Source organism: Antechinus flavipes, chromosome 6 (assembly GCF_016432865.1).
Source record: "Antechinus flavipes isolate AdamAnt ecotype Samford, QLD, Australia chromosome 6, AdamAnt_v2, whole genome shotgun sequence".
In the NCBI taxonomy this organism is placed as follows: Eukaryota; Metazoa; Chordata; class Mammalia; order Dasyuromorphia; family Dasyuridae; genus Antechinus; species Antechinus flavipes.
The window spans coordinates 248404334-248431524 of NC_067403.1; the positions used below are offsets into that span (position 1 = coordinate 248404334).

At 34.3% G+C, this 27191-nt stretch overlaps 2 protein-coding genes across 2 annotated transcripts; both read right to left on the minus strand.

Moving 5' to 3' along the window:
- Nucleotides 1-7981: 7981 nt before the first annotated feature.
- On the minus strand, nucleotides 7982-8938 carry LOC127540001 (olfactory receptor 5B2-like). The gene has a single exon (XM_051964494.1). The coding sequence runs from the start codon at nucleotides 8936-8938 to the stop codon at nucleotides 7982-7984; it is 957 nt and encodes a 318-aa protein (XP_051820454.1).
- A 15274-nt stretch (nucleotides 8939-24212) lies between these two features.
- On the minus strand, nucleotides 24213-25169 carry LOC127540049 (olfactory receptor 5B2-like). Its single transcript, XM_051964574.1, has one exon. It carries the CDS (start codon nucleotides 25167-25169, stop codon nucleotides 24213-24215), a length of 957 nt encoding a protein of 318 aa, XP_051820534.1.
- Between the last annotated feature and the right edge of the window lie 2022 nt (nucleotides 25170-27191).

Sequence of the window (27191 nt, forward strand, 5' to 3'; positions counted from 1 at the left end):
AAAAGGGGGGAGGACATAGTAATGGCATTTATCTCAAATAGTTTTGGGGAAATTTAAATGAGAATATTGAAGCACTTCCCAAATAAATGTGAGCTATTATCTTTCAGGGCAAAACTCTATATCACTTAAATTTTCTTAATAACCCCCCTTCTAAAGTCTTAATATGTCTTTTACACATTGTTAAATTGAGTATTCATTTGGACTATACAATCACTATCCCTCAAATAACTCCTTCAGGTACTGAGGGATAATGAGCTTGGAAACCTGCCAGTAGCAGATAATAACAGGTGTTTATAGAGTCCTTGTATGTGTGAACACAATTGCCATATATGCTCTCATTTGAACCCTAAGATAGCCTATGAAAAAGTACCACAAGGGATATTAAACAATGTTGATGGATAAGGAAATGGAAGTCAAGTTACTTACCCATGGGGAAAGTTACTTTCTGAGTCATTGTCTGAGATACAGCAGGTTTTTATTCAGACCAATGCTTCCACTATTCTACTGTATTTTGGTAGCTACCTGAGCACCACAGCTTTGGATTGGATTTCCTAGAACTTAGTTGGCTTGTTTCTGGGGAACGGTGACCAGTTCTCCAAAAAAGAGAGCTAGCCAAAACTTTGTATTCAAGTATTGAGTCTAGGAAGCTTTGATCCTCTTGGAGAAAGTTCTCCCTATAGTCACTGGAGCAAAGAATTCAAATGTTTCTAGTGGCAGAGTGGTCACTGTTGCTATTGTTTTGGCATGATGGCAGTAGAGTTAGCAATGTCCACTCTTACCCTCCATTCAGCACAGCCAGAGCAAACCAAAATGAGAATTAGATGAATAAATGAATGGCTCAGGGAATTTGACTCATAAACTGATACCATAGACCTATAATTTCAATGTCAGTAGCAGAAGTCAGGATGAGGGATATATGCAGCCCTGTAGCTCTTGGGAGGTGATGGTCCCTTGGAGATACCTGGCAGCTCTGTTGCCAACCCATAAACAAAACAAGTCATTAAAGTCTTCTCTGACCATGGGGAAAAACAATTTTCTTGTGGATACTTCGTCATCCATAACTTTTTGATAGCAAAACAAGGTAGAAAGGGAACAGGGCAAGACACTGAGAAAAGCTGGATGTAAATTTTATTTCTGTCATCTCATAGCTAGGTGACATTGGTCAAGTCACTGAACATTTCTAAATCTCAATTTATTGTCTTTTGAGATGGGTGTAATATTCTCAAACCTTAAAATTATCAAAAGATTTTGTTAAAGATTAAATGTGATACTGAACATAAAAGAGATGTGGTTTTAAAAAGAGCTCCAGAAAATAAGGTAGTGAAAAAGTCACTGAACTTTGTATTAGAACATCTGGGATGAAACTGGAGATCACAGTGAAATTTCAAGCAAGTCATTTATCCTGGAAGAATCTTTATTTCCTCATTTATAGCCTGCAAATGAGCATATTTGCACACTCTAATTTTTAGAAACATTGTCAAGATAAGATTTTCTAAATTTTAAATGATCTTATTATCCTGAATATCATTTTAATTCTTTTAAAAAATCTACTTAAAGCTCCTAATTTGCCTATTTTTCAAACTTCATCTTGTTCCTCTCTGCTTCTTAGTACTGAGGACATAAGCTCTTAAGGTTGGGGTTCAGTAGTAACTAAAGAGAAGGCTGTAATAATCCTATGTTAAGGCTTAAGTAGAGCTTTAGACAAATCCAAGATTCCTTCCTGTTATTCTTGGGGACAAGATGTTAAAAAAAAGTAAAGATTAGATTCAAGAATGATTCAATAACTGCTCATCATTAACTTGAAAAATAATGTATCCTAAACTATTGCCTGCTATGATCTCCCTGTTACTACAAAATCAACATTAATTTTCTGTCTGTCTTATGTTCACATATATGTATATATTTATTTCCACTCAATAAAATTTGGTTTCCCATGAACAGACACTATATTTTTCATCTCAATACACCCAAGAACATACACTGTGCCATAATTAAAGTAGGGGTCTAATAAATTTTTTTGGAATTCAATTGATTTATGACTTACTTGTTTGAATCAATATTGTCACCCTTATCAAATTTCCACATAAAAAAAATCAGGAGGGATAACTCTCACATTCAGTGGTCTAAGATTCAATCCAAGATTTCAGCAGACCAGAATTTTCAATTAAATCTAACACGATGAAATTTTGGAAGGAAAAAAAGAAAAATTTGCCATTTTGTGACCCGTGGTCCTTCCTAGATGTTATACTTCAAATGCTATTTCAAAGGACCAGGTTCAATGCATGAATGTAAATGTGTGTATTTTGCATACATGTGCATCTATGCATTCTTTTAATAATTATAATGGTAACTTTTGCCCCCAACTCATAAAACATGCATGTTACCCAATTATAGTTATGTAATTTGTAACTTTATTCTATTTGTAATTCTAAGAAAACCTAAATATAAATTTATATAACTTCAACTAATTATTTCAAATATTTCATGTGACATTTTGGAAACATTAAAATAAGTAATCCAGGGAGAACTAAAATGGTCATTTTTATGTGTTTGATTTTCTGATAATATTTGTTCTATTAATTCTGATGAACTGAAATGATATTTTAATAAGTTATTAAGTTTTCTTTTCTTGATCTGTTCTTATTCAGTTATTTTTCTTATGTCTCACATTCACTTTTATTTTTTGATCCTTTGTAATTTGTTTTATTTATTTATTTTTTGGTTTCTTATAACTTTGCTGGCTTCCCTTTGCCCAGTTCTAGTCATTTAATCTCTGATTTAACTTACTCCATTATAAAGTACAAATAATAGCACCATTCTTTTAGCATTATTTGTAAAGCACACTTTGGCCAATGTCTGGCATATGATCATCATGATTATCATCACTATACTAGCACTTGTATCCTGGCTAAACTCTTACAGAAATACAATTGTATGGTTGATCACTGTTGCAAAGTTTATGATTTGGAAGTGAAATAACAAAAACATGCAGAGGATGAATTTAGATGGGAAGACTTGAGCATTAATACTTCAGGGGGAGCCAATATGATGTTAATTTCTGCAGAACATCTGTCAAAGTCCATGATATTTTCAAGAAGTCTTGTAGTGAGACTATCCAGATGAATCTGCTTTCCAAACAGTCTGATGATTGGCTTCAAGGACACAAAAGTTCATATTTTCATGACTTCACAAGATTTCACAGCTAATGAGGTGCAATTATGTGGGAAGTGAAAGAAGCAATGAAGCTATTTTGGAGGAATGGACAGAATAAAAAGGAAGAAGGGCACTTATGTAAGTGGCCATGTTTTGAGAATCGATTTGCATTAAAATGAACCCTTTTGATACTTGGGAAACATTTTGAGAAGTTGAAAAATTGAAAGAATCTTCACACTTAATTGAAGCTTTTCAAGAGTTTGCACAAACCTTCAAATTATTGTGCACTTGATCCTAGCAGCTTCAAATTGTTACAGAAACAAGCCTAAATTGTTTTGAACATGTTCATAACAGGAAAAGGAAGCTAACAGAGTAATGATTTACTCCTTATAGTAGCAATAAATTTTGATGATCTCCAACTCCTTGGTTAATCATTGCAAACCCTGAAAGTGTTAGTGAACAATTCAAAGGAAAACTTTGCATTAAGTCATTCAGCCTCTAATCTGTGGAACTATTCTGGGTATTAGTCCAACCTTTCACAATGTAGACGCTTAGTGGATATTTGTTAAATTTTAATGAGAAAAGTGAATGGAAGGTCAGCTCTGACCCCAATATATGTAGGGTAGTAATGACATCTACAGATTGTATATTCTTCAAAACCCTTAGATTCTTCCCTATCAATAACTGGTTTTCCTGGTCACTACAGCTTACATTATTTACTAAAGTGACTCATGTGCCTACCTTGTATGCTGTACTGGAAACTAGAAAATGTAGTAATGTAAAAATGAATAATGTAAAAGCATTTATTAAGTGACACATTGAAAAGTAAAATAGCTTCTGTTTTCATGAGCTCACAGTCTTTTTTTTTAATTTTAATTTAATTTTATTTAATAATAACTTTGTATTGACAGAATCCATGCCAGGGTAATTTTTTACAACATTATCCCTTGCACTCGCTTATGTTTCGATTTTTTCCCTCCCTCCCTCCACCCCCCCTAAGATGGCAAGCAATCCTATATATGTTAAATATGTTGCAGTATATCCTAGATACAATACATATTTGCAGAACCGAACAGTTCTCCTGTTGCACAGGGAGAATTAGATTCAGAAGGTAAAAATAACTCGGGAAGAAAATCAAAAATGAAAATAGTTCACATTCGTTTCCCAGTGTTCCTTCTTTGGGTGTAGCTGTTTCTGTCCATCATTTATCCATTGAAACTCAGTTAGGTCTCTTTGTCATAGAAATCAACTTCCATCAGAATACATCCTCATACAATATCGTTGTCGAAGTGTATAATGATCTCCTGGTTCTGCTCATCTCACTTGAGCTCACAGTCTTAAAAAAGAGAGATGATATATTCAGGGGTAACATATTTAGAGCATTTCAAATATAAATATTATGTAAATGACCAAACTGTATTAACAGTTTGTTTACCCATCTCACTTAATGTCATTAACATTTATATTATTATCAATTCACTATTTTCTTGATAAAAATTCTATCAGTATCTAATGACTAACCATTTGATTGAGCCAATATTTTGGGTGGTAGGAATACTTCAATGTCACTGCGTATAGAGCGGGGAAGGAATGCAACTACTCTCCTGGATGATGACTACAAGGAATATTCTAGAAGCAGAGTGGATAGTCTCACAGTTTCTATTATTCCCAGGATTTTTAGGTTCCCCTGTCTTTTAACTGGAATTATTTGTGGATATTTGCTAAGGGTGAAGCAGATAGTAGTCTCAACACCTCTCAGGTAGCAAATACTTTCTAGGATCCTTGTAAGAATTAAATGAAACTTTATATCTATCTATATAGTTATATCATCTATGTATCATAGATTTAGATAGATGTATATGTATATATACACATACACACATACATTTATTTGGTAGTAGTAGTAGTTGGTGTATTTATCCTATTCTCCACAAGTATAGTGGTAGCCCAATAATATCCACTGTACTTTTACAGATAAAACATGCTTTCTCTATAGTGACCTAGTGCTTGTTGATTTGGGCTCAATAAATATCAGATCCCAAATAGAGAATGTGTAGTATCAAAGTGGGTGAGGAAATATTAAAGACTTATTACAGAATTGTGCCTCAGTTACTTTTTCTGTGAAATCTATGATTGCTTTCAACATGAAGCTTAACACAAACAATTCAAAGTTTCTTACACACCACCAAGACATTTGGGCTCACATAGACATGTTTCATTCTGAAAAATGATCTACAAAAATGATTGCTCATTCTCTCATTAGCTTATTACTCCTCCAGGAGAGTTGTTCTTGAAAAAAAAAATCAACGTACACATTGACAGCATGACTCATTCTAAATTTTCCCTAATGTGATCAAGAAGCTTCTCTAAATTCTCTAATTTATGAAATACTAGCCAATCTTTATTTAATCCTACAGAAAAATCAGTAGATATAAAAATCAAAACAAATTAAAAATGTTGCAGGAATTCCTATTCAGACAGAGAAACACACAAACCACCCAAAGAACCTAATAATGGGAATGAAAAAGATATTGAGGTTTTTATCAGGATATTCTGTTGATATTACATGAAAATACCTCTCTTCCACATGACCATTCAAAGTTTTTTCCAGGTCCTTAGGACCATTTTATATTCCTTCCTATAGGTAGCCATAGTGCAGTGGTATTCTGGAACCAGCTATAAGTGACATGCAAAGGTAATTATATTTTTTTGTGGAAGCATTTAGATCATACAGATTAATAAATGCTACATTTAGTATTTAAATTATCATCAGTAAATCTAAATTTATTGTTTTGTTGATGATTTAGTTTTTAGAAAGTGGTAGAAAAATAAGAATGCTGATTAAATTTTAAAGTTTAATGCATATATATTTTTTCTGGATATCTGATTCTCAAGTATTTCTCAGACTTTTAATAACCCAATGACACTGGGCATGCACTTTACCTCTATTTGTCTTTACTCTCATCTGTAAAATGGGGACACATTGGGGAAAGAAAAGGTAAACATTTCAGCACCATTATGAAGAAAACCTCATGAACAATGTCCATAGGGTCGCATAGAGTTGGACACAACTGATTATAGCAATACTATCACCTCTCTTATTTGGGGCAAATGGTTTCCCAAAGTGGTTGTTAATGGAATTAGCATTTTTGCTTCCAAATGTATTACTGCCTGGTAGAATAACTAGTAGCCCACTAATATACATTGTTCTTTAACAGATGAACTATTACATCTTTACAGTCACCCAATGCCAGGTGATTCGAATGCTCCTCCCCAAAAATCCATTCACAAAAGGACAACAAGTAGTATCAAAGTGAGGGAAGAAACACCAAAGATCTACAAAATTGGTCTAAGTTGCTTCTTCCATGAAATTGACAATTGTTTTCAACTTGAATTTCAAGTGTTATCCATTTGAAAGTCCCTCATACTTTTTGGGCTCACATGGACCATGGTTAATCCTGAAAAGTGACCTATAAAAATATTGCTGTCTCTGTTATTCTTTTTAGCTTATTAACCCTGAATAGAGTTGTTCCTTAAAAGATAACTTGCCAGCTGATAGTTTAGTATATTCCTATGTTTTTCCCAATATAGTGCAGATGGGTGCAGATGTAAAATAATTCTAGTTACCAAATACTGGTCAGCTTTATTTTATCACACAGAAAAAGCAAATGATATTTTAAAAATTATAGGAATCCCTATTTATATAGAACTATATAAAGCACCAAAAAAGCCTATTAGCTAGAATAGAATTGATATTGACATGGGCACGAGGATATAGCACTGACATTACAATAATTCATACCTCTCTCATGGGATCAAAGTTCTTTCTAGTCTCTTAGGATCATCGTGTAGTTTTATTGCTTCCTAAGGTAGTGTTCTCAAGTCATTTCCAAGTGACACAAAAGAGATAATTGAGTATGAGAACCTGTGCTGTAGAAATCAAGGATGCTACAAATCAGGACTTAATTCATTGTTTTATTGATGATGTAGAGTTCAGAAAGAGATAGAGAAAATAATAACATAGATTAAATTTCTAAAGTGTTATATATTCTTTTTTTTTTCTTGGAGAGTTAGTTTGTAAATATTGACCAGATCACGTATTGTTTAAATCTGCTGAATAAGCAATGCCATTAAAATCAAAGCTATATCTTCAAAGCAATTCATTACTCTTGAAGTAATAGACAGTTTAAAAATTATGTCGCTGGTTTTTCTCTTTCTAGGAAAATAGATACGATGATTTGCAATTAGATGTGTGTGTGTATGTGTGTGTATGCATATATTTGCTGGCATGTCCATGGAGCAGTGGAAAGAGACTGGACATAGAATCAAGAAGAGTCATTTTATGAGTTGAAATAGAGCCTCACTTACTACCTGTATGAGCCTTGGCAGATCTCTTAGCCTTGTGTGGCTCAGTTCCTTAACTGTGAAATGAGCTGGAGAAAAAAATGGGAAAAAATCCCAGTATATTTGCCAAGAAAATCTTCAAATAGTGCCATAGTGAGTAAGATACAATTGAACAACAAGAAGACAACATATACGTATAAAACATGAACATACATATTCATTGCACATAATTATCTTGTAAGATAGGGGATACTTTTAAGGCCCTTTACACATGAGGAAACTGAGATTAGAACTTGCCTAGAATTATACAACATGAAAGTTTCTAAGACAATATAATATAAATTCATGTCTCTTCTAGCTTCACATTGCTGACTTTTTTTTTTGCTACATAAAGTTACTTTTGGATTATATTTTGTGGTACATAAGAAAAAAAATAGCTTGATTTTGCTGACTGGATCCTGAAGGAAAATGTAGACTAGATTTTCTAAGTAAAAAGATGATCTAATTGAAATCGTTGCCCCCTCACTGCTTTCCTAAAAGCATTCTTGATCTCTTTGTTCCTGAGACTGTAAACCAGAGGGTTCAACATAGGGATGACCATAGTGTAGAACACTGACCAAACTTTGTCTGAGTCCATTGAATGGCTGGAGCTGGGTTGCAGGTACATGAAGATGATTGTGCCATAAAATATAGACACTGCTGTGAGATGGGAAGCACAGGTGGAGAAGGCTTTCTGGCGGCCTTCAGCAGAATGGATCTTCAAGATGGCGATGAAGATTAGCAAGTAAGAAGTAAAGATGACAAGAATAGTGAAAAAAGCATTGAATGACCCTAAGATGAAGATTACTAATTCAATTATGTGAATATCAGAACAAGAGAGAACTAGGAGAGGAGGAATATCACAGAAAAAGTGATGGATCACATTGGATCTACAAAAGGAAAGGCTAAATGTGTTTCCTGTGATTACGGAGGAGGCCAGAAAACCATAGATAGAAGCACCACTGGCCAGAAAGGCACATATTCTTGAAGTCATGGTAGTGGTGTAATGTAGAGGCTTACATACAGCTGCATGGCGATCATAGGCCATGGAGGCTAACAGGTAACTTTCAGTAGTAACAAAGGCTCCAAAAAAGAACAGCTGTGCTGCACATCCATTATAGGAGATGACCTTCCTCCCGGTGAGAAGCCCAGCCATCACCTTGGGAGTAATAGTTGAAGAGTAGCCAAAATCTACCAGAGAGAGGTTACTGAGGAAAAAGTACATGGGAGTGTGGAGGTGGGAATCCCAGGAGATTAGAGCTACTATGCCCAGGTTCCCTGTCAGGGTGATGAGGTAAATGAAGGTGAATATGATGAAGAGGGGAACCTGAAGTTCTGGAACATCTGTTAATCCTGTAAGGATGAACTCATTCACTTCTGATCTGTTCTCCATTGATGTCATTTGAGTGTGACATAAATCACCTGAAATAAATAATAATAATAATAGTAACCTTCAGAAAAATTCACACTGAATGAAGAATCACTCTTGGACATAAATATGGAGAGAATTTTCTTATGTAAGGGCTAGAAATAAGCAATCAAGAGCCCCAAAACATCTAAGTAGTTGTCATAACAGTTAACATAAGTCTCTAAAATTCACTCATTCATTTTTCCATAAAGAGAAAAGTCTCTGATGTATTACTTCTCATTTAAAAAATATATTACAAACTTACCAAACCCCGGAATGGCATTTCATACTTAAGAAAGGGAAATGCCATATTCTTTGATTAAAATCTGCAGGAAAATGGAAATTATTATTGGTCTGGAATTTTTCTGATGAATATGCTTCATTCTATTGAAGCAGAGAAAAAAGTGGAATAAAGGAGGAGAAGAACTAAATAAGAATAAAGTTTAAAAAAAACTGAGAGAAGGAAAGAGAACATCAATGAATATTAGCCAAGAATTCACTGGAATCTTAATTCTGAATTAATTGTAGTGTTAATTGTAGTACATGTAGTGTAGCTTATGCACTTCACTGAAGTCACTCTCTGAGAAGGAACAGTTGTCAGTTGGATATCAGTTATATAGTTGTGGGAATCAAAAGACCACTTAATAAATGTATGATTTCTAAATTTATTTCCTTCACACAGCCTGTCCTTTTTTTTTTCCAATTCTCCCCATTGCTACTGTATAAACAGAAGGTGGTCAGAAACAGAGATAGTTTACCCTTTTATTCACTATATGCTTTGGAGGTCTCAGAGAAATCTCCAATTTTGGAGTTGACTTCCTTCAAGTTTGAGCTAAAATCTCACCAACAGGAAGGCTTTCTTTTTTTATTAAAGCTCTTTCTTTTCAAAACAGGATAATTTTCAACATTCACCCTTGCAAAACCTTGTGATCCAATATTTGCTCCTCCCTCAACCCCTCCCCAGATGGCAAGTTCCAATGTTAAACATTAAACTCCCAGTTTTCTCATATCGCCTCTCATCATTATCTTTTCCTGTCATCTTAGCCAATCTAAGATATAAGTAGTGATACCTTAAAGTTGTCTTATTTTGCATTTTTCTAATCAATAATGATTTAGAGCACCTTTTCATATGACTAGAAATGGTTTAAACTTCATCTAAAAATTGTCTGTATCCTTTGACCATTCATCAATTGGAGAATGGCTTGAATTCTTATAAATCTGAGCCAATTCTCTATATATTTAGAAATAAGACCTTTATCAGAGCTTATGGATGGATATTTTCCCCAGTTTATTACTTCCCTTCTAATCTTCTCTGCACTGGTTTTGTTTGTACAAAAGCTTTTTAACTTAATATAATCAAAATGATCCATTTTGTATTCAATAATGTACTCCAGGTCTTCTTTGACCACAAATTCCTGCCTTCTCCATAGATCCAAGAGGTTAGCTGTTCTTTGTTCTTGTAATTTGCTTATAATATCAATATTTACATTTAAATCACAAACTCATTTCGACCTTATCTTGGTATAGAGCAGGCAATCTTTCTTAATCTATTGATATCCATTTTATTGGCTTCCCTCTTTTGTTTATCTCTAATTTATTCTGTAGTTAGCTTGTTTGTAAACTTACATTTGCATGTTATTTGAATAGAGGTTATGAACTCTTTGGAATCAAGAAATATATTTTACCTTCATATTCTCAGTGCTTAGCATGGTTCTGGACACATAGCAGTTACTCAATAAATGTTTATGTATTCACTAATTTGACATTAGTCAATTATAATGTTTCAAGTAAGCAAAGATGGTCTTTGGGCATCTGACAAATACAAAGTCTATTCACAGTTACCACTTCAAGCCTTTACAGCTTGGAAAGACCTGACACAATTTTACATCACTTACTTAGTCTAAGAATGCTTAGCATTATGTACTATGTATAGTAGGAACACTATGAACTATTAGAAGTTCTCAAGTAAATTATAAATAGCCTATGATATGCTATCTATTTTACTTTGAATCTATATTTTTAAGAAGAAGAGAGTGCTTCTACATCATCATGGTTCCTCAGACATCATCTATTTCAAATCTTATCTGAGCAGGAGTCATCTATATCAAAACTTGTCAAAAGTAATGAAAGATTGGAAATGAAGAAGAGCACATAAAGAAAGAAGAATGAAAGATAAGAGATATTTAGCAAGATAAATTAGAAACTTTAATCCATGAAAATCAATACAGTTGCCAAGGTATCACTGAGGGATAGGACTCAACCCTGGAATATGGTTTGGGGAAGGTTTTCTCCTTATTTGAATGAAATAGGATAGATGACAGAAATTATTATGATATTTTTAAACTGAGAAAATATAATAACATAAAAAAATTCAGGAAGCACAGTAGGAAAATGTAGTGGGAAGCATTTGTATTGATATCAGTATAAGTGTATTGGGAATCTTCAATTAAAAGGCCATCTGCTAAAATGTTCTCTTCAATTCTGTCTCTATTATTCTGTTTCTCAATACCTTTTTCTGTCTCTGTCTCTCCTCTGTCTCTGTCTCTGTCTGTCTGTTTCTCTGTGTGTATCTGCATTTCGACATATTCCTCACTATCGCTTTCTCTGTTTTTCTTCTCTGCTTTCCCCTGTGTGTCATTTTTATATACCTATTTATCTAACTAGCTAGCTATTGTTGTCCCTCTCCACAAAGAACAGGTAATGATTTCTTAAGGAAAATGGTAGCTTTATCATAAAAAGTTCAAAATGAAGGAACAAATATAAGAAAAATTCAACCTTGTATTTTATTCTTATAAACCATGAGGGATTATTAGGTAGTATCAAAATAATATTACAAGAGTAGGGGATAAGCACTTAAATTGTCCTAAAGTTTGATTTAGATTAAAAAAAGGAAAACTAGCAATTAACAGTAATGGACAATATATTTGGGGAGTGTCAATTCCAGGCAATTTAGAGGAAGGATAAAGTAGAATCCTATGGATTAATTAGGATATTTAAACTTGCAGAATCATTAGAATGATTTCAACATGAAATTTTGAAGATACAAGAAGGAATATTGACAATTAGGCAGACAGATATAAAAAAATAACTGCAGAAAAGAAAAAAAAATCAGAGAGGTGACCAAGGATGAATGCAAATCAGATCCCACCATGCACTAAGTTGAGGAGTATCAGGGCTCAAGATGAACTAAGGGAAGTCCAGAAAGCTAAAGACTGACTACAAATTGGTGGATGTTTTAATTAAAAATTAGTTATTTTGGAAAACAAAAAGAAAAATCAAATAAGGAACTGGACTGAATCTCAAGAATAATGAGACAAATACTATGAATGATAATAAAGGCAGACCTGCTGAATTTGTATTTTACTTTTATTTCTGACAAAAAGAATGATCTTTGTATTTAAAAGAACAGAACACATAAGAGATGATACCAAAGATAAGAACTAGCACCTGTGTTAATGAAGAGAAGAGAAGAAGCATTTATATAACTTCAATTATATGCCAACCACTGTGCTACACTTTATAAATATGATCTTACTTGATTCTAACAAGTCTGTTCACTTCCTCATTTTAAAGTTGAGGAAACTGAGGTAAAAAAAAAAGTAGTTGAGTGATTCAGTCATAGTCATACATTAAATGTCTATGACTGTATTTGTAGTCAGGATTTGCTTGCTCCAGTCCCAATTGCTCTATCCACTCTACCACAGCGGCTTCTTTAAAATTTGCAAAGTAGTTTAAGTACATTGGGATATTTGATTTTCACAACAACTTTTTGACACACATGGCAAGTAAGAAAAACAAATTGACTTCATGCTGCAGAAAGAGAAGTAGTATCCAGGCACAGAGAGGTGATTGACTCTGAACATTTGGAGTAACAAGTCAATTATGAGTTCCACACTTTAGGAAGAACACTGATAGGTTGCAGATTTTCCTGAAGAGTTCAGCAAGGATGGAGAAGAAATTTGAAATCTCACTTTACTAGAATTGATGGAAGGAAATGAGGGTGTTTGGTATAGATAAAAATAGTCAGGGAAGGGATTAGAATTGAAATTATTTTCATGTCTATAGGACTGATACATGAAGGAAGGATTTGGTTTATTTTATTTGTACCCAAAGGGAAGAACCAAGAGGAAAGGTTAGAAGTGGAAGTAGAAATAAACTTAAGTTTGGTATAAGGAAATTATTTCAAAAAATGTTGCTATAGAGAACTGGAAGGGACTGTGTTAACATGTACTGGATTTCCCCCCATTCAGGGAAGGGCTAGTTGAGTTCTTGTTTCTCTCTCTCTCTCTCTCTCTCTCTCTCACACACACACACACACGAGGGATTAGATATTAGAGGGGTTGACACAGAGACAGAAAAGGTTTATTTCTCATTTTATGAAATAAATTGACACCTGTGAGTTTTTATTGTTGTTGTGACCATGGACAAGTCATCTCATCTCAGAAAAGTTCATTCAAAAGTTAAAAAAAACAAAACAAAACAAACAAAAAAAAGGATAAAAACAATGGCACCTATATTACAGGGCTATCCTGAGTATTAAAGTAGACAATTCTGTAAAATGCTTTGAAAACCGTAAAACTCTATAAAAGCATTTCTCTACTATTATTCAATTAACAGTACTGCTACTATCTATCTTACCTTTCACAAATGCTTTAGGTTATTTTAGTCCTAGGATATTATGAACCTAAACTTGATCATTGATTTAAAAAAAAAGGCATTATACTTGATGGTCTCTGTGGTTCTTTCCATTTCTGTATTGATAATCCTATGGCATTTTTAAGTCATATCAATTTTCAAAATATACGATATTCTTTATAACACTATATTGAAAGAACATTTTTCTAATGTGGTTAATGTGAGACTGATAGATAAGGACAAAGTACATGAATAAAAATTTATCTCAGATTTTTAGAGCAGTGGAAAATAATCTATTTTTATAAATAATAACAAGTATTTTCTACTGACAATAAGAACTATTTTAAGTAAGAAATAAACAATCAATTTAGAATAAGGATTTTTAGTAATATTTGTCTCACATAGCAGTGTACCATTTTTAAATTGATACTATGGAATAAAATATAGATATAGTCTCTGAAAATCATTTTCACTGATTACTCAAGTTCAGATGCTCTTGAGTTCCCTCATCTTGAGTGAGCCATCTTCTGTCACTAATGATGATAAAATTATTTGTTTTCTATTCAGAAATGGTCAGGTGTTTGATATATAGAACTCTCTTGGAAAGATTATTAATTAGGAGTTGGAAGACTTGGCTTCTAATCTTGCTTGGATATTCACTTCTTTGTTCTGTTATATTATGGAAGTTAGTCAATCTTTGTGCACCTTTCTGCTCATTTTGAAAATGGGAATGATATTTCTTAGAGTATAGATGTTGCACAGTGGTTGTAAGGAGAGTGTCAAGTATTTAGTGGTATAGACTGGTACAGATTGTTTGGCTTTTATGTGACAATTGATGAACAGATGTTCTGAGAAATGCAAAGAGAAGAGAATAGAGGTGTTACTAGACTACAAAGTATTCTTATACCAATATGGTATAGTGGAGAGAGCTTTGATAGAAGAAATGGATTTAATTTCCACATCAGACCCTTTTAAGTATGTTATGTCTGGAATCACTTACATCAATCAGCCCCAATTTACTTATCTGCAAAAGGGGAAAGGGCATCATAGTGATAGAATTTCTTTCAAATAGTTGTTGGGAGATTCAAATAAGAATGTTGAAACTTTTTAAATGTTACATTAATGTGAGCTATTATGATTCATTGTAAAGACTCTATCTCACCTAAATCTTCTTCTCAAAATGCTCCCTTAATTTTGCAATGCAGTGCTTTAAACATATTATTAAATTATGTGTTCATTTGGTTCATATAATCATCATATCTCAAATGACACCTTCAATTCCTGAGGGATGATAAGCTTAGGAATCTGCAAATAGTGGATTACAACAGGTGTTTATAGAGATGTTATATGTGTGTGTATAACTTCCATATATGCTCTCATTTGAGCCCTAACATAGTCTAATAAAAACTATAATTGTTATTATGCAATGTTAATGGACAAGGAAATGGAAGGCAAGATACTTACCCATGGTGAAAGTCAATCACTATCTGATATACAGCAGGTTTTTATGCAAGTCTTCCTGTTTCCAGGTGCACCAATGCTTCTACTATCCCATTTTGGTGGCTACATGAGCACTACAATGTTGAACTGAACATCCTAGAATTTAGGTGACTTGATTAGGGAGAAAGATGAATAGGACTCCAAAGAGATGTAGCCCAGAACTTTATATTGAAGCATTGATCCAGAAGTCCCAGTTCTATGAAGCATATGATCCTATTGGAGAAACTCCTCTCTAGTCACAGGAACAAAAAGTTCAATGGTAGAGTGATCACTGTTGTCATTCTTTTGGCATGGCTGTCAGTATAGTATAGCAATGTTCATCTTACCCTTCATTCAGCTCATCCAAAGCAAACCAAAAAGGAACCAAATGAATAAATAAATGACTCCAGGAGTTTAATCCACAAAATGCTACCTTAGCTATGAATCCTATAATGGAACTTTTAATGTCAGTGGCAGAAGTCAGGGATGAGGTATGGACCTTATACAGACCTGCAAACCCTGTAGCTCTTGGGAGGGGGGTGGCCCTTAGAGATACCTGGCAGCTCTGCTGCCACCTCTTAAACAAAACAAGTCATTAAAATCTTCTCTAGCCACAGGGAAAACCATTTCATTTTGTATTCTTTCACATTCTTAACTTGTTAGCAAAATGAGTTAGAAATGGCCCGGCTAAAGCCAATGACAAAAGCTGGATAATAGTTCTGCTTTTACCATCTACTAGATAGGTGACATTGGCCAAAACACTGAACATCTTCAAGTCTCAATTTATCCTTTGAAAGAGATGTTAACACAAGACATACATAGAAGAAATAATTTTGATTTAGAAAAAAGAACAAGAAGAGGAAAGAGAAAGTAAAATGGGACCCATTAGATCACACAAAGAGACATAGGAGATCTATTACAGTAGATCTCCCTTCGGAGGGGGATGAGCATTGTCTGAAGCTTAATTTCAACAGTTTTGGTTCTAAGAGGGAATAACTTAATCATTCAGTTGGGAATACAAATATGTCTAACTCTGTAAAGAAATAGGAAGATAAAGAGGAAAGAAAAGGGAAAGCGTGGATGGAAGGGAGGGCAGAAATACTGGGGAAAGAAAGATAAGAGAAGGAAGAAGGGTGATTGAAGATAAGGTAGTAATGGGGGTTAGGTTAAAAAACACTAGTAAGAGAAGGGGAAGGGATGATAGAAAAAGAACAAAATGAAAGTATTTGCTCATATAAATATGATGCAGAAATGGTAGTAGAATTTATAAAGTCTTTTGCATGAAATAAATGCATTTATCATATATATAAATTTTGATATCTAATTAAATATGTGTAATTTTAGATATCTAGAACAAGAATTATTTACTTTTTTACTGATCAACTGATTTTTGACCAACAAATAATTATTAAGGAACTGCTAGTTACCAGGAATTGTTCTGTCTGAATGCCAGAAATAAAAAAGGAATAAAATGATAGTTCCTGCTCTCAAGAAGAAGAGTACTAAATAATACATGCACCGGACATTCAATTGTATATATTGCTTTGTTTTTTAAACAATATTTATATTTAAACTCATCTTGGCAGAGAATGAATTTCTTCATATTTTATTTTGGTCTCTTAGAGGCAGTTCTTTGGTACATTGGACAGAGCACTGGATTTGAAGTCAGTAATATCTGAGTTCAAATCCAACCTCAGAGACACACAACCTCTTCCCTCAACCTTGTAATCAAATCGCCACCTCTATTATCTCTGAACCAACAATAGAGCCCTATTGTCCCACTCATTGTATTTGTGATTCTGCACACTAATGTCTCCAGGTAGAGTTACACTCACAGAGTACTTTTAGACTTCTGAAGCACTTTAGATATATCATCTTATTTTATTCTAACAACAACATTCTGATTTTACAGATGAAGAAACAGGCTGGGAGGGGTTAAGTGAATTGGCCAAATTTACATAGCTGGCTAAGGATTGTAGTAGCATTCAACCTTTAGTCTTCTCATTTTCAGTTTCAGATTTTAACTTCCATTTGATCAAGCTATTTATTAAATCATAAACTTTTGAAAGGTAGGGCTGACTGAGGGGAGAGTCTTCACTAATAGTCTCTGCGTTATTGCTATGTGCATGTGTAATACCTCCCATGCTGATGGGCTTGTGCATAATAAGACCCTTCCTTCAGCCCAGAAAACTGCTAGCAACCCCCACTTCCCTTTGGTGCTTTTCATCTCCCTTCCTGAGATGTCAGGGAGGGCATAATCATCTCCTTTTTAGTGCTTTCACCTCCCTTCCTGAGAAGTCAGAGAGGGTGTGATCACCTCCCCTTGGGAGCTCTGACCTCCCTGAGGAGTCAGGGATGGCATGACCACCTATATTCTAAAACAAAAGAAAGCGGGAAATGTAATGGGCTGAAGCTTGAGTTGATGCACTAAGGTCCCAAGTACATGAGGCTAAATAGTAATTGGACCATACTCTATTAATATATATGCTTGGAGAAAGAATGGCCCCACCTACTCTTTGTGCAAGTCCCAATGTGTTGCATAGGAAATGACGATTTTGGTAGGTGAAGGCAGAGGGGTTGAGAGAGGAAGCAAAAAGAGACTGATGGCTGGTTCCTGTTGCAGCTGCTCACATTGCTATCATGATCCCCCTTCACCTCCGGTTCCCCTTCACCTCTACTGAGAATAAAGATTGAATATTTTCTGAATTCCTGACTCCGGCTGATTTTAACATATGCAGTCATCACAAGGAATGTCTTATTTTTGTATTTTTTTTCTGCTAAACAGAATGCTTGACGTGTTTTTTATTCATCTTCTATGAAGCAAACATGTTAAAAGTCTGGTAAGTCAGAGACAAAAAGTCATAGATCATACCCTTGAAGTTATGAAAAGTGTGCAACAATAATTAAGTTGGCTTTGTTGGATTAATGCAGAGATATTGATATTTTTAAATATACCAGAATATTCTTATGATTTCACATTTCTTTTCAATCTTGTCTGGTGACTGGTAGAGTGCTATATGTTTTGCATGCTTTCATGACTATGTTTGTGGATTCAGAAAGATGAACCAAAACATATAAGGTTGTTATGTTCTGACAAGACCCAGATATCTGGAAGTAGTGTTATTATGTGAACAGCAGGTCAGGTATCAAAGGTCCCAGGGAATTCTCGAGAGGGATAAAGTGAGAAAATGACAGAATCTTAGTCAGAGGTCTCCCAAAGGTCGTCGAATTTAATCCATCCATGAAAAGCAATATTCTCCATAAAGAAATAGTCTTTGAAATACTTTGTGAAATATGGAAGTTAAAGTCTTACAAAAATTTTACTAAAGAGGCCTAGATAATCAGATTTACATTTGATTCATAAATATTGATTACAGTGATTAGATATAAAAAAATCAACAATACAAAATAAAGTGGGATATCAATTTTCAATTTTACATTATCTACTCAATACAGGTATTCTTAGTAAATCAACTTACTTGTTGATAGCATGGTATATTTTAAAGTTTCTTCCAGTATATCCAGATGGAGCTCTTGTTCCTAATAAATAACTAAAGTTATCAAATACTTGATAGCTTTTATGTCATCCCAAAGAAAAATCAAAAAATGTGAAAAAGACCAAAAGTCAAATTCTTATTCAGACACAGAAAGAAATAAAGCAACCAATGAACCTGTTAACTAAAAAGAAATTGAGATTGAGATTGACATCCAGATACTACACTGAAATGACAGTCTAATTTTTTCCAAATACTTAGGACAATTCTGTGATTTGTATTTCTTCCCAAAGGGAGCCATACTGTAATTGTTCTTGGGAACCAGTTCCCAAGCTTTGCTCTTCAAGTATTATATTGTTCAGAAATATGCAAGTAATCTTTCTCTTTCTAAAAGAGCTTTCTAAAAGGATAATAGCTAGAGATACAATATCAGGATTGTGTGTATGTGAGAGTGTGTATGTGCGTGTGTGTGTGTGTGTGTGTGTGTGTGTGTGTGTGTGTGTGTATCATTCTTTCCACACAACAATCTTATAAGATAGGCTATACTATTAAGGTCTTTCAAATAAAAGAAAATTGAACCTGAGACCTTAAGTAATTTATCTAAGGTTATGTAATATGAAAATCACTGAGGCTATCTCTTAAGTTAAAGTCTGTAACACTTTCTGTTACATGCTGCACCTTCTGGAAAAGTTTGGTTCAGGTTTATACTTTTGTGTACATAAGAAAAATAGTCTGACTTGGAGGCTGGATTCCAGAAGAAAAGGTGTAGAGGAATTTTTTCTCTAAGAAAAAGGATACGCAAATTGAAGTCACTGTCCCTTAACAGCTTTTCTCAAAGTATTCTTGACTTCTTTGTTCCTAACAGTATAAACCCTCATAACATAAAGGTGACTATAGTTTAGAATACTGAAACCATTTTGTATAAATCTGTTGAATGGATTGAAATTGCATGAACATAATTGTTTCAAAAAATAGACACTACTGTGAAATGGGAAGCACAAGTGGAGAAGGTTTTATAGCGGCCTTTAGCAGAATGAATCTCTGGGATAGTCATGGATTGTTGGTAACATGTCTTTTTAAGACAAGAAAGAAGTAAAGATGACAAGAAATGGAGGAAATTCTGCAATAAAGACTAGTGATTCAATGACTTGAATATTAGAGCAAGAGATAAATAATAGGAGGAAATATCATATAATAAGTGATGGACTTTGTTGGACCTACAAAAAGGACTATGGAGCACAACAGAAAGCCACAGATGTAAGCATCACTGTGCAGATATGGACATATTGTTAAAATCATCATATTGATGATTTTATCATAATATAAGACTTTATAATATAATATAATAATTGTGTATTATTATAATTATATGATGATATATATTTATATCATATTATTGTTATATACTAGTATAACTAATACATATTATTAATATGTATTAATATTAATAATAATAGAAATATAAGTTATAATTATATAGTATAATTAATAATAATATGATAATTGTAATATAAGACATCATAATACAAGACTTTATATGCTATGGAAACTAAGAGGAAACTTAGCAAAGGCTCCAAAGAAGCTGTGTTGCATGTTCATTGTAGCTGATGACTCTGTTCCCTTAAAGGAACACAGACATAATGGGGGTAACAGCTAAGAGTAAGCAAAATCTACCAGAGGAAGGTTACTGTGGAAATAGTACATGGAGATATTGAGGCAATAATCCCAGGAGATCAGAGCTGCTATTCCCAGGCTGTCTACCAGGATGGTGAGGTAGATGAAAGTGAACATTATGAAGAGAGGAACCTGAAATCTGGAAGATCTGTTAATCATATGAGGATGGGCTCATTTACTTCAAATCATTTCTCCATAGATGTCATCCGGAAGTGATATCATTCACCTGCAACAGAAGAGTAACCAGCCAAAAGTCCACTCTGCATGATGAATAATTATAAGACACAAAGCATGCTCAGAGACCTCTCTTATGTAAGAGGCTGAAATAAAGAATTTAGGGACCAAGAACATTTAGGTATTTGTTTTAGCAATTACTCTGTCCTCAAAATTAATTGTCATAGTTTTGTATAGAGATAGAGTTCCTAATATATTTCTTCCCACTTCCCCCCCCTCCAAATCTTCCACACTCAAAATTTTCCAAAATGGCAAGTCCAACCTTGTGAAATGCTCTATTCTCTGGTAAATATCAGCATAAGACTAGGGATTATTGTTGTTCAGACTTCTCTTTTCCCATGAATTTGTTTCATATTTTATAAAGAAGAGAGGAAAGAAGGGAAAAGAAAGGAACTAAGTAAAAGGAAACTTAAAAGACTGACAGAAGAACTAAGAAGATAAGAAAAAGCTGATTCCACTACTTAATTGTGGATTCATGTGGCCATAAGATCTATATAGTGGCCTGAAGGCATCGTTTTCTGAGAAGGAACAAAACAACATATATGACTTCTAAATGTTTCTCTCACACAGCTTGTCCCAGTTTCAATTCTCCATCACTGCCACTGTGGAATCAGAAAGTGGCCACAAACAGGGACAATGAGTCCTTTCATTTATTACAGTTTTCTGGTTCCCAGAGAAATCACCAATATTGGTGTAGTGTAGTCCTCTTCAAGTTCTAACTTAAATCTCACTTACAGGAAGTTTTATTCTGATCCACCTCAATTTAAGTTTCTTTCTTCTTTGGATTTCTTCCATTTACATTGGATATAGCATGTTTGTACAAAGTTACTCGTATGTTGTCTAGAGATATCTGAGACTGGATTTGAACTCAGATTTTTCTAACTCCCAACCCAGTGCTCAATGCAATACCTAACTGCTCCCTTTCAGTGTACATCCAAATTTTATTAAATCTTGGTTATCACAATTAGGAATTGTGATATATGATATGTGAAATATATATAGAAGAGATTAATTAAAGCAGACTCCTCATAAGAAATAATTTGAGAAGGCAATGGCAAACAACTTCAGAATCTATGCCAAGAAAATCTTATAGATGATGTTCAAGGAGTCAAGGTGAATACAACTGAATGAGCAAAATTTATCAGCCTTTGTTTTATCCTATAGAAGAATAAAAAGATGCAAAAATCAAACAAATTTTAAAAATCAGAGGAATTCCTATTCAGACATAGAAACACATAAACTATCTAAAGAACTTATTAACTTATTAACAGAGCCAGTAAGTGTGTCTGAAGCTGGATTTTAATTTAGGTCCTTCTGATTTTAAGGACAGTGCTCTGTCCGTTGTGCATTTTAACTGCCCCTACAGAGAAAATCCTTGATAGGGATACAGGGAGGGTTTCCACAGAATTTTAGAGTAAGTGGGTTCTTAAAAATCCTCAAATCTAATCCTGTTCTGCCTTCTAAATTCTGGCAAAATATGTCTAATCTCTTCCATAATATCGAATTTCAAATGCTTCATCCACCCACACTGAAATTTTCATTCACTAAGAAAAATGTTCTCATTTCCCTAATTGCTGACTATATGAAATGACCTCCAGTAAATCTCATCTTTGCAGCTCCAACTGTCAATGTCTTCTTTCAAATGTGACAACTAGGATTGAAGAAAATAGCTAGATGTATTTCAAAAGGGGGCAAGTAGGTGTTGCAATGGGTGAAACACTCAAACTGGAGTCAGGAAAATCTGAATTCAAAATCAGTCTCAGATATTTAGCAGAATGATAGTAAGCAATTCACTTGACCTTTATTTGCTTTAGCTCCTCATCTCTAAAATGGGGACCCACTGGAAAAAGAAATGATAAAACACTTCAACATCTTTGCCAAAAAAAAAAAAAAAACCTCATGGACAACGTCCATGGGGTTATGTAGAGTTGGACCCAACTGAACAACTGAAAAGTAACAAAAACTCTAAAAATGACAGATGATAGTAATACTATTACTTCTTTCAATTGGGGCAAATGATTTTTTCAGTGTCATATAGGGTACTGCCATTTTCCCTTCAAAATATACTATGGCCTGATATTATATTAGTATCCCACTGCTTTTGCAGATGAAATTATGATATCTTTATAGTGAACTAGCCACCCCCCCAACCCAGAATTCAGTTCACTAAAGCAGAATAGGTAGTGTCAAAGTGAGGGAAGAAACACCTAAGAGATAATACATAGTTCGACCTGAGTTACTTCCTTTATGAAATCCAGAATTGCTTTCAACCTGAAGTCTCACTGTAACTCATTCCAAAGTCCATCACTCCCCACCAAGACTCCAGGGCTCACATGGACCACGTTTAATCCTGAAAAACAACCTACAAAAGTGATTGCTGCCTCTCTTGCACCTGAATAGAATTGTTCCTGAAAAATGAACTTATGAGGTGATAGTATAACAGTTTCTAAGTTTCTTCAATATGCATCTCCAGATCTTGTAAAATAATTCATGTTACCAAATTCTGGTCAGCTTTATTTGATCACATGGAAAAAAAACCAAAAGATGTTTGAAAAGAATACTGATACAGAAACATATATAAAACACCAAACAAATCTATTAGTAAGAATGGAATTAACATTGACATTGGCGTGAGGATGTTTAACTGACATTAAAATGAGATACATCTCTCCCAGATAGAAGTTCTTTCCAGGGCATTAGGATCATCCTATAGTTCATAATTCTTCCTAAAGATAACCCTACTGCAGTGGTATTTGGGAGCCATCCACAAGTAGCACAAAAAAGATTTTTTTCCTGGCGAGCTGGCTCTTAAATATTGACCAGCTCACCTCTTCATTAGGGGCTGCTGAATAAGTAATGCCATGAACATTAAAGTTATATATGCCAAGCAATCTCTCTTCAACAAGACATAGCTTCAAATACTTCCCCCACCCACCCTTAAATGTTCATTCATCAAGATAAATATACTCATTTACTCAATTGTTCTTTATATGAAATCATCTCCAGTAAATTTCATCTTTGCCTGCTCCAGGTATACAATGTGCTTCCTAAAATTTGACAGCCAGGGCTGAAGAAAAAAGCCAGGTGTGCTTGGAAAGGAGATAACTTGTTGTTGCAGTGGCTATAGCAAAGGATCACGAGTCAGGAAGATCTGAGTTCAAATGTAGCACCTAATATTTACTAGTCATGTAACATTAGGAAGTCCACTTAAAATACATTTGCTTTAGTTTCTTAATTGTAAAATGGGAATGTACTGGAGAAGGAAATGGCAAATCACATCAGCATCTTTGTCAAGAAAACATGTTGAACAATGGCCATAGATTCATGTACACTTAAACACAACTGACTGACAGAATGGCAACAATTTTGAATGGGACAAAGGAGAACAGAACCATCACCTCTCTCATTTACAACAAATAATTTCTCAATATGGTCATATAGATTTCCATTTTTGCTTTCAAGTGAACTTTGACAACACATATTATTTATTTTATATCATTTTTTATAAGATAGTGAATAACATTAAGGTCCTTTACATATGAGAAGATTGAGATTTGGACTTATTTGGGCTTTATGGCATGAAAGTGTCTAAGATAATATAAATTCAGCTCTCTCCTAACTCCACATCCATGACATTTGCTGCTACATAAAGTTACTTTTGAAAAAGGTTGGATTATATTTATATGTGCATAAGGAAAAAAAAGGCTTGATTTTGGTGACTGAATCCTGAAGGAAAAGGCAGATTGGGTTTTCTAAGAAAAAAGATGATCTAACTGAAATCGTTGCCTCCTCACTGCTTTCCTAAAAGCATTCTTGATCTCTTTGTTCCTGAGACTGTAGACCAGAGGGTTCAACATAGGGATGACCATAGTGTAGAACACTGACCAAACTTTGTCTGAGTCCATTGAATGGCTGGCGCTGGGTTGCAGGTACATGAAGATGATTGTGCCATAAAATATAGACACAGCTGTGAGATGGGAAGCACAGGTGGAGAAGGCTTTCTGGCGGCCTTCAGAAGAACGAATCTTCAAGATGGTGATGAAGATTAGCAAGTAAGAAGTAAAAATGACAAGAATTTGGAAAAAGGCATTGATTGATGCTAAGATAAAGATTACTGACTCAATTATGTGAATATCGGAGCAAGAAAGAACTAGGAGAGGGGGAACATCACAAAAAAAGTGATGGATTGTGTTGGACTGACAAAATGAAAGGCTAAATGTGCTTCCTGTGACTATGGAGGATGTCACAAAGCCACAGATATATGTACCACTGGCTAGATAAATACATATTGTTGAAGTCATGATAGTGGTATAATGTAGAGGCTTACATACAGCTGCATGGCGATCATAGGCCATGGAGGCTAAGAGGAAACTTTCAGTAGTAGCAAAGGCTCCAAAAAAGAACAACTGTGTAGCACATCCATTGTAGGAGATGACCTTTCCCCCTGGAAGGAGCCCAGCCATCACCTTGGGAGTAATAGCTGAGGAATAGCCAAAATCCACCAGAGAAAGGTTACAGAGAAAAAAGTACATGGGAGTGTGAAGACGAGAATCCCAAGAGATCAGAACTACTATTCCAAGGTTCCCTACCAAGGTGATGAGGTAGATGAAGGTGAACATGATGAAGAGAGGAACCTGAAGCTCTGGAACTTCTGTTAATCCTAGCAGGACAAACTCGTTCACTTCAGATCTGTTTTCCATAGATGCCATTTGAGAATGATGTTCACCTGAAATAAAGAGTAGCTTTCAGAAAAATCCACTCTGCAGGATGAATGACCCCAAGACATACGACATGGTCAGAGTCTTATCTTATATGAGGTCTAGAAATAACAAATTACAGGACCAAGATCGTCTAGGTAGTTGTCAAGTCTAATATTCTAGCTCCTAAAAATTCACTCATTTTCTCATAAAGAAACTGGCATTTCCAACTTCAGAAAAGAGAAGTTCCTTATTCTTTGGCAAAAATTTGCACAAGAATGGGAATTATTGTCAGTCTAGGTCTTTTCTAATAATTAAGTATAAATCTGATCAAGAAGAGAGAAAAGAGGAATAGAGGAGAAGAGGGAGAAACCAATTAAGAGGAAAGTTAAAAACAGAGAAGGGAGGAGAGGGTCAAAGAATGTTGGACAAAAGCACAATGAGTTCATTGTATCTTTAAGGTTTATACGATGAACTGGTCATCAGTTCCTGCATAAAAACAGTTGCCAATGGACTTTGGCAGCATGGTTGTAGGAATATCTGTCAAAAAAAAACCACTGGTGGATCACTTAACAATAAATACATCTGATTCCTTCACACAATCTGTCCCTTTTTCGATTTTCCAGCATTGCTAATATGAAAAAAGAAGACAACCACAAACAGCGATATTTTCTCCTTTTCAATCATTGTTTTTTGGGTCCCAGAGAAATGACAAATTTGGGGATTGAGCTCCTTTAAGTTTGAGCTAGAATCTCATCAAAGGAAAGTTTTTTTTTTTTTATCCATTGGTCTCAATTTCAGTGCCTTCTCTCTTTTAATTATTTCTAACTTATTCTAGATAGAGCTTGTTTGCAAATTGATATTTACATGTTATTTGAATAGAAATTATGGACTCCTTGACCTCCAGGGACTGTATTTTATCTTTATATTCTCAGGACTTCATATGATACGAGACACATATTAAACTCTCAATAACTATTTATTTACTCACCAATACATTACTGGTAAATTTTATTGTCCTGGCTAAGCAGTGAAGGTCTGTGGACACCACACAAATACCTAGTCCATTCATAAACACTCTATTAAACCTTTATGTTTCTGGAAGGACTTCCCATGATTGTGTATTACTCTAATTTTATATCTAGCACCATGAGTTAAAAATTTTCATAGAAGTTATAAGTAAGATGTCACATGCTATCTATTACAGATTATATCTATATCTATCTGTATAAAAGCAGAGCATGTCAAAACAGCATGCTGCAACAGATTTCAACTCACATCTGACCAGGATGTCTATGATCTATGAAAACTGATCAAAAGGCATGAAAGACTAGAAAAAAAGAAGAGCAGTTTAAGAAAAAGAATGAATTGGAATCTTTAATACACAAAAACTGATGTAGCTGCCAGCATCAAATTGAGGCAGAGGACTCATACCTAGAATGTGATTCTGGGAAGGTATTTCCATTATTTGAATAAATATGCAGCAGGCTATTATAATAATTTTAAACTGACAAAAATTACTAATATCAAGAAATCCAGGAAGCACAGTGGGAAACCATTTATATAGTTATTAGTGGGGTTTTTTGATGGCCATTTCCAATTCTATGAGTATCTGCTCTAATGTTCTCTCGAATTCTGTCTTTTTTTCTGTTTCTCTCTACCTTTTTCTATTTCTGCCTCTCTGTCTAAATCTCTGTGTCTTTGCACCTTTGCATCTTTGTTTCTGGCTGCTTCTCCCTTTCTGTTTTTGCCTTTTGCTTTGTCTCCATGCTTTTCCCTGTGTATCTATCTATCTATCTCTTTCTCTTTCTTTCTCTATAATTGACTCTCTTGTCAAAGAATAGAGGATTAATTAAAAGTATATTATCATAAAAAGTACAAAATGAAGGAATATGAGAAAATTTCATCCTGCATTTGATTCTCATAATGAATCAGGAATTACTGGGTTAGGATCAAAGTAAAGGTCAATGCTACAAGAACAGACTGAAAATAATTAAATCATCCTAAAGGTAAAGAAAAGAAAACTAATAATTG

What these genes read in the sequence shown, in the direction of transcription:
- LOC127540001 (XM_051964494.1), bottom strand. Translation starts at nt 8,938, where the DNA reads ATGACATCAATGGAGAACAGATCAGAAGTGAATGAGTTCATCCTTACA.
- LOC127540049 (XM_051964574.1), bottom strand. Translation starts at nt 25,169, where the DNA reads ATGGCATCTATGGAAAACAGATCTGAAGTGAACGAGTTTGTCCTGCTA.